This window comes from Equus quagga, chromosome 22 (assembly GCF_021613505.1).
Source record: "Equus quagga isolate Etosha38 chromosome 22, UCLA_HA_Equagga_1.0, whole genome shotgun sequence".
NCBI classification, from domain to species: domain Eukaryota; kingdom Metazoa; phylum Chordata; class Mammalia; order Perissodactyla; family Equidae; genus Equus; species Equus quagga.
Window position 1 is genome coordinate 5,153,339 of NC_060288.1, and position 12,563 is coordinate 5,165,901.

The 12,563-nt window shown below is 34.7% G+C and overlaps 1 protein-coding gene across 1 annotated transcript in view; it reads right to left on the minus strand.

Moving 5' to 3' along the window:
* ADAM2 (ADAM metallopeptidase domain 2) overlaps positions 1-12,563 on the minus strand; it is a 135,674-nt gene that overhangs the window by 59,617 nt on the left and 63,494 nt on the right. Inside the window, exon 12 of the mRNA XM_046648810.1 lies at positions 3,806-3,942. Coding sequence (XP_046504766.1) covers positions 3,806-3,942 — 137 coding nt within the window. The remainder of the gene's footprint in view (positions 1-3,805; positions 3,943-12,563) is intronic.

Below are 12,563 nucleotides of genomic sequence, written 5' to 3' on the forward strand. Positions count from 1 at the left end.
AGAAAGAAGGTTTAAAATCAATTATTTGAGCTTTCACATAAAAAATCTATGGAGAATAACAAGAACAAATTTACCATAAGCGATACATAAATAAAGAAAAAATAAGGTAGACAAGTGATGGGCAGGAGTCAATAAAATGAAAATATAGTCTTTGAAAAAATCAAATAGTTTGATGAAATCCAAGTTAGAGTGATTAAGAAAGAAAAAGAGAAACACAAATTATCTGTATCAGAGATAAAAAAAGATCATATCACCATAAATTCTAGTGACTTTTAAAGGAAAATAAATGAAGAATACAAAAAACCTTATGACAAATTAAGCAATTTCAATGAAAATATTAGAAAAACAAAAATAATAAAAATCTAAGTAGCCTCATATCTTAAAAATTAATTACTAAACTCCTTCCTTGAAAGAGAAGTCTAAGTCCAGATGGCTTTGCTGGTGAATTTTATCAAATAATTTAGGAAGAATTAATATCAATTTTCCTAAATCACTTTTAGAAAATTTCATGAGGCCCAAATTACCCTGACAATGAAATCAGTCAAAGGAATTAAAAGATAAAACAACTAAACACCAATGTCCCTCATAAATAAGGAAGCAAATGTTAGAAAAAAAAAAATCCAGCGACAAACAGGATAAATACATTAAAAGGATAATGCAGCATGCCAAATGTGGTTCATTCCAAGAAAATAAGGTTATTTAAACAACAGAAAATCAATAAAATGTATTTCAACATACCGACAGAATAAAGCAGAAAAAAATTACATGATCATCTCAATGTGTGACGAAATATATCTATGATGAAAACTTTGGCAAACAAGGAATAAAGAAGAACTTCCTCAATCTGATTCAAAGCCTGTATGAAAAATTTCCACCTAACAGACTTAACAGTGAAGGAGGAAAGATTTTGCCATTAAATCAGAAGCACAGCAAAAAAGCCACATATTCCACTTTCATTTTACATTGTGTTGGAAGTCCTAACCACTGCAATAAGACAAAAAGATAGAAATTTAAAAAATATATAAAGACTTAAAAGGAAAATGTAAAACTGTGTGTATAATATATGATTGTTACACGTGTAAAATTTTAATAAAGCTAAAGTAAAAGTGCCAGAATTAACTTAGCAGAGCTGTAGGATATAAATTCAATACAAAATAATCAATAAAATTTCTACATGCTTGCCACAAACATTGGAAATTTCACAGTCATATAAACAGATATAATTAGAAAAAACAACCAAGACAAATCTATTTACACTTAATAATTTCTCCAAAGAAAAAGACTGAGGAAATATTGCGTTTTGAAAGATTATAACCAGACCATGATGAGAATAATTCAGGAATCCCAACAAAATAACCTATTTCAAAATTGAACAGAGAATACCTTGACAATATTTAGGAGGTAGAGGGTCCAAAGAGCTATTAACAGTTAAGATCTTTTCATCCTTCCTATCTTTTCTTTACCATTATAACCATTATCATCATTACAATCAGAATCATAAGCAATGTAATATCATCATTGTAAAAAACTTGTAAAAATTGTTTTAAACTTGCAAAAAAACATTGTAATGTAATCAAAGGTAAATAAAAATTTAATAAGCAGTGCTCAACATCATTAATATGAACTATATAAAATGTTAACCGTCTTTATTTAGATTAACTAGAAAAACAAACAAAAAGCAAAGCATAAACTTGTTTACGGGAAATTCATTTGGGATGTAACCCACGGAAGCAGGGTTAAGGGAACAGTGATGGAGAAAGAGAGAATGAGGAAAAGTCAATATAAGTATGTTTTATTCAGAAGGTAATAGTGGTTCCAGTCTGCTGAGACCACAAAGAAGTGTACAGACTATTTAATGGAACTGTCCTTAGACAGCCAGGAAGCTGGTATTCCAATAAAGTGGTTGAAGGTTGCTCCTGTGAAGGGGATGACTAATGGACAGCTTAGGGAAGAAGCTGGTTGACATTCATGGATTTCAATATGTTGACCAGATCACTGAATGCTTCTTGTGAAGTAAATACTCACTGGTGAGACTTGAACTTAATATATAAAGATCCACATACTTTGTGCCTACTCTAAATCAACTCACATCCTCTTTCTCACAATTCCTTGTCCCTAAATGTCCAATCTTATAGCACCTAGATCCTTGATCAAATACCCAAGTCATTTGCCACTGTTCAGGCTATGTTGATCCCAATCTCTGGTACTTCTCTCAAACAAGATGGAAAACTAAATGTATTGTTTGTAAATATGCTCACTGGGACATTTACCATTTCCCAGTTGTCTTAAGGTCTTAAAATCTAATTGGAGAATATTATGGAACAGTAAATTTTTTTATATTCCAGTTAACATATTGAGAGAAACTGTTCTTTAAACAAAACAGCTTTTTCTTCCTCTAGCAGCCAGTTTTAGGGAACTCCCATTGGGCTGTTGGTGTGAAGTGATTGAAAAGTATTGAGAGAGATGTAACAGATGTAGGTGACATGGGGATCTGGGAGCTCTGTTCATGTTATTTACTTATGCTCTCTGGACCATCTATAGCTTCCTCCCAGATATACCATTTAGTCATCAGATAGATTCATATGCTCACTTGATCTTACAATTTTGTAGACCTGAAAATACCCAAATTAAGATGAAAATATTTAACTTAGGTAACATAGTCACTTACTTACTATTTCCTGGATGCATGTTCAACTCTACAAGGTTCCAGTCACCCACCAGGAGCTGTAAGAGAACGCTAGGGGTCTGCACCACAAATTTCCTATTGATACTTCTCAGAGATTCTACCAGGATCTACCAGGAATATCTTTAGTTTTATTGTATCTTAATGGTCATAAATACCAAAGAATAAAGCATCTTGCATCACAGCCTGGACCTGTTCCAGTACCCTCTCTGAACATCATCTCCAGTCAAAGAAATCCTCATTGCCATCAGATCATCTATTGATCCAGTTTCACAATCATTTCATAAAAGTTTGTTTTCTACAACCACTTCTGGGATAACTATTTTTATATGGGTTCCTCTCAAATCAGAGCCTGAGACAAAAATTGAGTGCAAGTATTTTTAGGAAATGATTGTGGAAGCAGGAGTGAAGGAATGGAGAGAGTGAAATGTTATCAAGTTTGCTGCTGTAGACAATGGGGCTTGATTTTCTAAGAAATCTGAGAAGCAGAAAACGTCTTCAAGAATTGCCCATCAGAAAGATAAGAGGCTGGCTCCAGTCACTGACTGGATGATGGTTTCCCTTAATCCCCTGACTATTTGGCCCTAATTCTATAAAATCTCATGGTCTATTCTAAGAATAATGATGATAATAGCAAACAAAGTCACTAGATCTTTGAGGCATAATAAGGATAGTGCAAAAGCCCTTCTCTAGTGACAAAGAAAAGGCTAAATAACACCATCTTTGAAGTCAATAGATGTCAAGACTTCAGGCCAAGGCAGAATGAAGGAAAGCATGCAGACAAGGCCATACTAATAAATTATTCTTAAATAGTGATCACAAGCCTGTATTTGGTTTATCAAATCATTCATTAAATAATAAAGTCATGCAAGTAAGCATAATGATAAATGCAGAGTTAGATCACATATGAGGAGGCAAGTGTGACAATAGATTACAAGAGATATTGAGATCAATATGCAGCATGGGCATTGGAACATGTATTTTCATCTAGGGGTCATTGGTCACAGCTTATATTTGACCCTTAGTAATTATTTTAACAGCCTAGACTTTCTTAAACTAAATACACCAGTTATTTTTCATATAAACTATATACGTAAAGCATATAAAAGTAAAGCATCTTACATTGCTTCTGGGTTCATTATGCAGACAGTTCCTGAGCACTGGCATTTGTTAATATCATCATAGGCTATCCCCATACTGAGGCTCAGTAGCTGAGCTATAATAACTGCAAGTGATTCCAAACTTATGGCTCTGGGGTGCTAGAAAAAAACCATAATAGTACATTTTAGAAGAGAATTCATTTACCTGGAGAATAACATAGTTATAAAAAATAGTCACATGATAAAATGGAATAGAGGCATCTAACACGTTAACCACAGAAGTGCCATTCATATCAGCCTAATACGTTACAAGTACCATTAGAATATAAGAAAAACAAGAAAAGTGAAATCTGAAATTTTACCAAAACATAAATGTATGGTTCATTTGGTGGCATCAGGCCAAGAAAAAAATTGCCCCAGTAAATTGTTAATTATATATAACAATAGTTATAATTATATTTGGACTCATAAAATAAAATCTTTAAAGACACACACTTGTGCATATACAGTGTCAAATCATTAGCAGGTTGTGTTCACTTGTAATTTAATTATTTGGAGATGATATTTCATATGAATGTTTTATACATTTTTTAAAAAATCATAAATTAACCCATTGAATTAATTTACATTATAGTAATAATGACTGATGATAAAAATGCTGACTTTCCACAGTTGTTTAAAATGTATTTTCAAAACTAAAATGCCTTTATCATTTTTCTTCTTCTTCTCCTCAAAGCCCCCAGTACATAGTTGTATATTCTAGTTGTGGGTCCTTCTAGTTGTGGCAGGTGGGACGCCGCCTCAGGGTGGCCTGATGAGCGGTGCCATGTCCGCGCCCAGGATCCAAACCGGCAAAACCCTGGGCTACCAAAGCAGAGCAGGTAAACTTAACCACTTGGCCAGGAGGCCAGCCCAAGATGACATTTCTTTACATTCTTCTTGTGACAATCTCACATTGGACTTTTATTAGCCGGACCGGGCTGCCATTGCAAAATACCACAGACTGTATTGGCTTAAATAACAAAAAATTATTTTCTCACAGTTCTGGAAATTAGAGGTCCAAGATCAAGGTGCCAGCGGGACCCTCTTCCTGGCTTGTGGAAGGCCGCCTTCTCTCTGTGTCCTCACACGGGCTTTCCTCTGTGCACGCACAGAGATAACACATCTCTGGTTCTCTTCCTCTTTTTATAAGAACATCAGTCCTATCTGATTAGGAGCCCACTCTTGCAAACTCCTTCAATGTTGATTACCTCCTTAAAGGCTTAGTCTCCAAATATAGTCACATTGGGGCTTAGGGATTCAATACATGAATTTTAGGGGGACACAATTTAGTCCATAATGTATGTAAAGTATGAAAAACTTGAAAAAGGTATGGACTGGAGTATAAGAATTTCCTACAGGATGTTGCTACAACTACTTCTGTTTTGAAAATAAAGTAATGAAATAATTAAAATTCAGCACTGGATTTATATATATATATATATAGGGAAAAAAATTACAACTAAGCAGACAAGTTTACTTGGCTAATAATACCTGCTTGGGACAACAGCTGCCAAATAATAATAACAGCAACTGACATTTTTAAAGCTTTCTTATTTGCCAATCACTAGACTGAGAAATTTGCAGACAAGTAGTAAGTATTGATTGAGACTTCCTTTGTTGTGCAACACAGGATTACTTTCTAAAAATGTGCCTGCCATGCATGCTTTGTAAAAACTTCCAGTCTCTAATTTTAAGAATCAAGATTCTACATATGCCTTTTAGATAAAGTTTGTTTAATACTGCTCACGTTTTCTAAGTTTTTGGTCTAATAAATTAATTATCCAAGTATGATTATTCCTGCCAGTAGATTTTAGTGTTTGCTTTGTGTATTTTATAGGTATTTGGTTAGGTACATATGAGTTCAGGTTTATTATGTAAAGCCAGTAAAATTTTGTTTCATCCTAAATAATGAATCAGTTCAAATTCAAAAATCTATTTTGCTGCTTTATGTTAATATTCACGCATCAATTTTCCTTTGGAGACATATTCTGTTCTTTTTCTTACTCTTTAGGGTTAAAATTTCTGTGGTGTTATATATGAGCTTGAAACTAACAAAGAGCAAGCAATCTGATAATTTTTATTTTTAATAATTGAAATTAAAACATTTTTATCTCTTTTGATTATTGCCCATTTGAAGTTATTAATAGCATTTTGTTTCGTGTGACGGTTTCATGCCTTTTAAATAATTTAATGTGGAGTGCATAAATCTTAAGTGACTTGTTGCAGTTTTATATACATATATGTAAATATAGAATATTTACAAATATATACATTCATATACATAATTTATTTATACACATTATATGTGCATATATATATATACACACATATTTGCAAAGTGGGTGTTTGTGACACATACCTGCATAGCCACCACATGATGTGAGATACAGAATATTTCCATCACTCAGAAAGTTCTCGTGAGCAGGTTTACAGGCATTACCTCTCCACAAAACGCAACTTCTGTTCTGACTTTTAACAATCTTGTTTACCTCTACCTACACTTTAGCTTCATAAAGATGGCATCATGAAGTAAATACTGTTTTATTTTTGGTTTCTTTTGCTCGACATATAGTTTCTGAGGTTCATCAATGTTGAATGTAACAGTAGTGGCTCTTTTCACTGCTTACATTGTATGACTATTACGAGACATGTTTATCCATTTCATGGATAGGAGGACTCAGTATTGTTAAGATGTCAATCTCCCTCAAATTGACCTAAAAATTCAACTCAAAACCAATCAAAATCTGGGACGGCCCAGTGGCGCAGCGGTTAAGTGCACACATTCCGCTTCGGCAGCCCAGGGTTCGCCAATTGGGGGCCCGGGTGCAGACGTGGCACCACTTGGCAAGCCATGCTGTGGTACGTGTCTCACATGTAGGGTAGAAGAAGATGGGCACAGATGTTAGTTCAGGGCCAGTCTTCCTCAGCAAAATGAGGAGGATTGGTGGCAGATGTTAGCTCAGGGCTAATCTTCCTCAAAAAAAAAAAACAATCAAAATCCAACCAGATTTTGTTGAAGTTGACAAGCTGACTTTAAAACAGAAATGCAGAGGACTTAGAATGCCTCCTTGCAGGACATTTGATCCTGTTGAAAATGTCCACAAGACATTTGGTCTACACCAAAAGGTCCCTGATATTTGGTCCTGTCCAAAAGGTCCATAAGACATTTTGTCCATCAGACATGTGGTCCAGGCCAAAAGGTCCTTGCCATTTGGTCCTGTCCAAAATATTGGTGAGTATACTTGGTCTGTGTCAAATGCTTTTGGACAGGACCTTTTGGCATGGACCAAATGTCTCCATGGACATTTCAGACAGGAGCAGATACAACCAGATATCACATGTCTGCTAACTGAATATCGAAATCAGTCTGAAGAAGTAGTAGTAGGGTTTACACTAACATTTTTGATGATTTAGTATAAAGCTATGATTAAGACAATGTGGTGTTGGTGAAAGGACAAACAAGCAGACCAATGATCATAAAAGAGCCCAGAAAGCTCTAGAAATGTGATGACTTGATTTATACAACAAAGGCACCACAGTAATTCTGTGAAAGAAAAATAACCTGTTAAATGAGTGTCATGAAGTAATTGCCTACCTAATGTGACCTAAAAAATACTGGCCCCCAACTCACATCAAACACATTATTTTAATGTGGATTATAGATCTATCACCAAAAGGTAAAAACAAGCTTGTATGAGAAAATATAAAAGAATAGCTTCACGACCCTAGAGTGGGCAACAATTTCTTAAAGGTGTTCCCTTTTACGTCTAGTTTCCCAAGAGTTTTATCTTTTTCTTTTGTTGTGAATGGGTTCTAATTTTACCAAATGTATTTCAGCAGCTATTCCTTTTTTTAATATGGTAGATGATGATTGATTACCAAATGTAAAATCCCCTTGCATTCCTGGGGGAATTCCTATTTGCTCATGTCGTGTTACCATTTTGATACATTGCAGAATCCTCTTTGCTAACATATGGTTAGCATAAATCTCATTCCATACAACAAGTTGAGAAATAGCCCCTCCTTTTATATTTTCTAAAAGAATTTGTTTAACATCAGCACTAAAACTTTTGAAGACATCCTCAGGGAGGCCATCTGATCATAGAGTTTCTGGCTGGTTGTTTTTAAGGAGTCTTATTTACCAACTCAATTACACCAGTAGATCAACGGCTGTTTAGATTTTCTTTTCTATTCATTTGATACATTTTATTATTCATGAAATTTATTAATTTTATCCAAATTTATTGCCATAAGTTAGTTGAGAATATGCCTTGTCATATTTACAATGTGTGTAGGATCTGCGGTGATGGTGTCTCTTTTTTCTTTTTCTTCCTTTTTTTTATTTTGAGGAAGATTAGCCCTAACTACTGCCAGTCCTCCTCTTTTTTGCTGAGGAAGCCTGGCCCTGAGCTAACATCCATGCCCATCTTCCTCTACTTTATATGTGAGACACCTACCACAGCATGGAGTGCCAAGCGGTGCCATGTCCGCACCAGGGATTTGAACTGGCGAATCCTGGGCCACCAAGTAGCGGATGTGCGAACTTAACCACTGCGCCACCAGGCCATCTCCTGGTGTCTCTTTTTTCAATAAATGCTTTGATAATTTGTTTTCCTTTTTTTGTGGTAGGATATCAGTTTTGCTAGGGGCTTATCATTTTCACTTAACTTTTCAAGCGATTGACTTTTGACTTTGATTTTCTTCTTATGTGTAAGTTTTGTATTTTATTGGCAGTCAATATTATTTCTTATTATTCCTACTTTCTAGTCTTTTAATTTAATCTACAACTATATTTTTTTGGAGTTAGATAATTTATAATCAAACTAATTTTATTTTAATTTGTACAATTAAAGCTACAAATGTACCTCTAAGCTCTGCTTTTTTGGCATCTCAGAAGTTTAGATATGCTGTATTTTAAGTGTTATTTAGTTCAAAATGAGCATTAATTTCTTGTTTCATTTGCAAGCCTTTAGAGATTTTTTAGTAATCTATTATTTAGTTCTAGTTTAAATTCACTATGGTCAGAAAGTATTCCCTGCAAGAGTTCAATCATTTTATATTGATACTGCTGTATTTCCCATTATATTATTTATTTTGGTAAATACTCTACATTTAAAAAACAGCAAGGGGACACAAGAAATCTTTTGAAGGTGATGGATATGTTTTTGCCTTGTTTGTGGCGATGGTATCATGGATTTATGCATAAGTTAAATTCATCAAAATGCACACAAAATATATGTAAGTTTTTCTATGTTAAGTATACCTCAATAAAATTAAAAATAAAATAATAATTTGCTGCTTTTTGGCATAAGATCTTTTTAAATATGTTTTGACAAAATGAAAAATAATATTAGTGGTTAGGTTTTTCTTCATTCTCAGATATTATTATGGATGTCCTTTTTCCTTTATTCTCTCATATTTGCTTTATATATTTTGAAGCAAAGTAATTTTGTGCATACAACATTATAATCACTGTGTCTTCCTCTTCGGTAATTCATTTTATCATCATTAAATATTCTTTATTTCTCATTACACATCTTTCTTTAAAGGCTACTACTATGGATTGCATTATATCCCCCTCAAAATCCTATATTGAAACCCTAACTCTCAATGTGTCAAATATGGGCATAAAGGTGGGGCCCTATCTGATAGAACTGTAGACTTATAAAAGGAAGAACAGATCTCTCCCTCTCTCTCTCTTTCTCTCCCCTCAGCCCCACTGCCATGTGAAGACACAGTGAAAAAGTGGCTGTCTGCAAGCTAAAAAGAGAGCTCTCACAAGATCCTGACCACGCTGGCATCCTTTTCTCAGACTTACAGCCTTCAGAATTGTAAGAAAATAAATTCGTTGTTTAATCTACCCAGTCTACGTTATTTGGCATGGCAGCCCAAGCTGACTGAGACATCTATTTTATTTGCTATTAATATAGCCAAGGCAAATTGCTTTTGTTTAGTATTTACACGGCATAAATTTTCATTGGTTAAATTTCAAGGTACAGATTCCATTTCCATAAAGATGGAGTAAACATTTACCAGTCTCTCTCTCTCATTGCACTCAACCATAAAACCTGGGCAGAACAGAGAAAGAATTAGCAGTCAGATGGGGAAGGACAACAGAATTCAAAGTACCACTGAGTTGAAAATGAGATTATCATTCTCCCTCTCCACCTCTTGTCTCTCCTGGCCTGACAGCAATGTAGTCTGAATTCGGAAGTGAGCGCTGTAGTGCAGACAGAGAACCAGGAGAAATTCTCTAGTTCTGGATTGAAGACTAGAAAAGGAAACTCTTAAATCTCAGGGAGAGTGGGTAAATATGTTTATTTATCTCCTTTCCCTTCTGTTCCCCTATACCCCATCTCCTAGATAATTTTTCCATAGGGGAGCAGCACCAAAGTGACTAAAAGTGGGAAACCACAAAGCCAAAACTCTGTAGGCGGGACAGCTTCCTCTCCCTTTGGTGGAGCTGTCAGTTCAAGAGTTTGGGACCAAACAATGTAGTTTTCTTTTCTTTTCTCATACTCTGCTCTCCACTGCTTGGGGTCCAGAGGTGGTGCAATGACAGAAGAAGGAAAGATTCTGCCCAGGGAACTAAAAAGGGCAAACACAAGTAACTGAAACATACCAGGGAGATAGCAGAGAAATATGACTTTGGGAAACCAGTTTCTATCTATCTACCTACCTACCTATCTATCTATCTACCTATCTATCTATCTATCTATCTACCTATCTATCTACCTACCTATCTATTTATGTATCCATCTATTTATATGTCCTCCTATCTACCATCTATATCTGTCTATCTATCTTTTTATCAACTATCATCTACCTATCATCATCATCATTATCATCTCTATCATGCACCTATCTTTTAATGTTTAAGTATATATTTATGTTTAAGAATTAGCCATTGCATTACTCAGGGTTCTTCAGAGAAATAGAACCCATAGCATACATATAGCGAGATTTATTATAAGGAATTGGCTCACACAATTGTGGAGGCTAGCAAGTCCAAAATCACAGGGTGGGCTGGCAGCCTGGAGACCCAGGACAGCCAATGATGCAGTTCTAGTCTGAACGCCAGCAGCCTGGAGACTTAGAAAAGCTGATAGTGCAGAGGAAGTCTGAAGGCAGCCTGCTAATAATTCCATCATGCTTGGGGAATACCATCTTTGTGTTCGATTCAGGCCTTCAACTGATTGGATGAGGCCCATCCACATTATGGTCGGTAATGTGCTTTACTCAGATTTCACTGATTTAAATATTAATCTCATCAAAAACTTTCCAAAATGACATATAAAATTAACCATCACAAGCATCTCTCAAACTTCACAGGTTCAGGTTCAAAATAAAACTCTCCACCCTTCCATTGCCCCTCTGCTTCCAAATCTTTCCCCACCTTTCCCTCTCTAGTTTTCCAAGACAAATCTTAGGCATAATCGTTGATTTTTTCATCATACATGCTATGTATCTGTTAAGTTAGCAAGTCCTATATGTTCTGTTTTCATAACATATACCAGATAAAATCTGCTTCTCACATATCCAAGAATAAAACACCAGTTTATATCATTCATCTATGCTTGTCTCCTAACTGGGCTCCTAGCCTAGGATCTTCACTCCTCTACAATTAGTTTTCCATAGGGCAACTAGGGAAATATTTCTCTCTGGTTTAAAATATTTCAGTGCCTCTTCAATGAAAAGAGAATAAAATCCAAAACTGTTTACCGAGATCTGTAAGGCCTGAAATAATTAGACTCTTTCTTACTTCAACAATCTTAATATTTTCCCAATCATCTTGTTCATGACATTCAATTCTATCAGAAAGCCCTTGAATCTGACAATCTTTCTCATGATCTCTGACTTCCAAGACCTTGCCATGACTGCCTTTGGCTCACCATTCATGCCTCCTCATAAATATCTTCTCCTCAAAGTTTTTCCCTGTTCTCCCTGGCTAAAATAGTCTACTTCACATTCCATCAAATTTTACCAAAATATCTTAATGTATCTTCTTATTAGCAAATGCCATTAACTGAAGTAATATAAATGTCATTATTTTAATGATGTTAATCGATTTTCTAAGTTTAAATGATCCTTCTTTCTTTGGATAAGATCACTTTGGTCATGGTCTATTATCTTTATAAACTGCTGGATTCAGTTGGTTAGTATTCTGATTTATAATTTCTACCTCTCCTCTAAGTTTGTGAATAAATTAGCCTCTAATTTCCTTTTGTGTAGCATCATTTGATATTATTATTGTTATTATGGTATTTCTGACTTCCAAGTTTGTGTTTTCTCTTTTTCTATGCTCTATAAATGTATGAGATTAAAATATTCAATTCCCTAGAAATTGTGTAGAATGCACCCCTAAAAGCATTGTTTGTTCCTTGTAAGAAGACTTTTAAATAATAAATTAATTTCTTGAATAGTGTTATTCTGAATTTCTAGTTCTTCCTGTGTAGTTTTAGTAAATGATGGGGTCTTATTAACAATGTACTATTTGTCTAAGTTTTCAAATTTAAGTTATAAGTTGTTCTATCTCCTTAATGCTATCTATATCTGCAGTTCCCTATTATTTTTATAAGTTTATTAGTGTATTTCTACTCTATTTTATAAAACTAGCTTTGCCAGAAATATGCTTGTTTTCAGTTTTTTTAAAAGCCTAATATCCTTTTTAAGTATCTCTATTCTACCCATAATCTGTCTTTCATTGATTTCTGCTTTGATCTTATGTCATGCCTTCC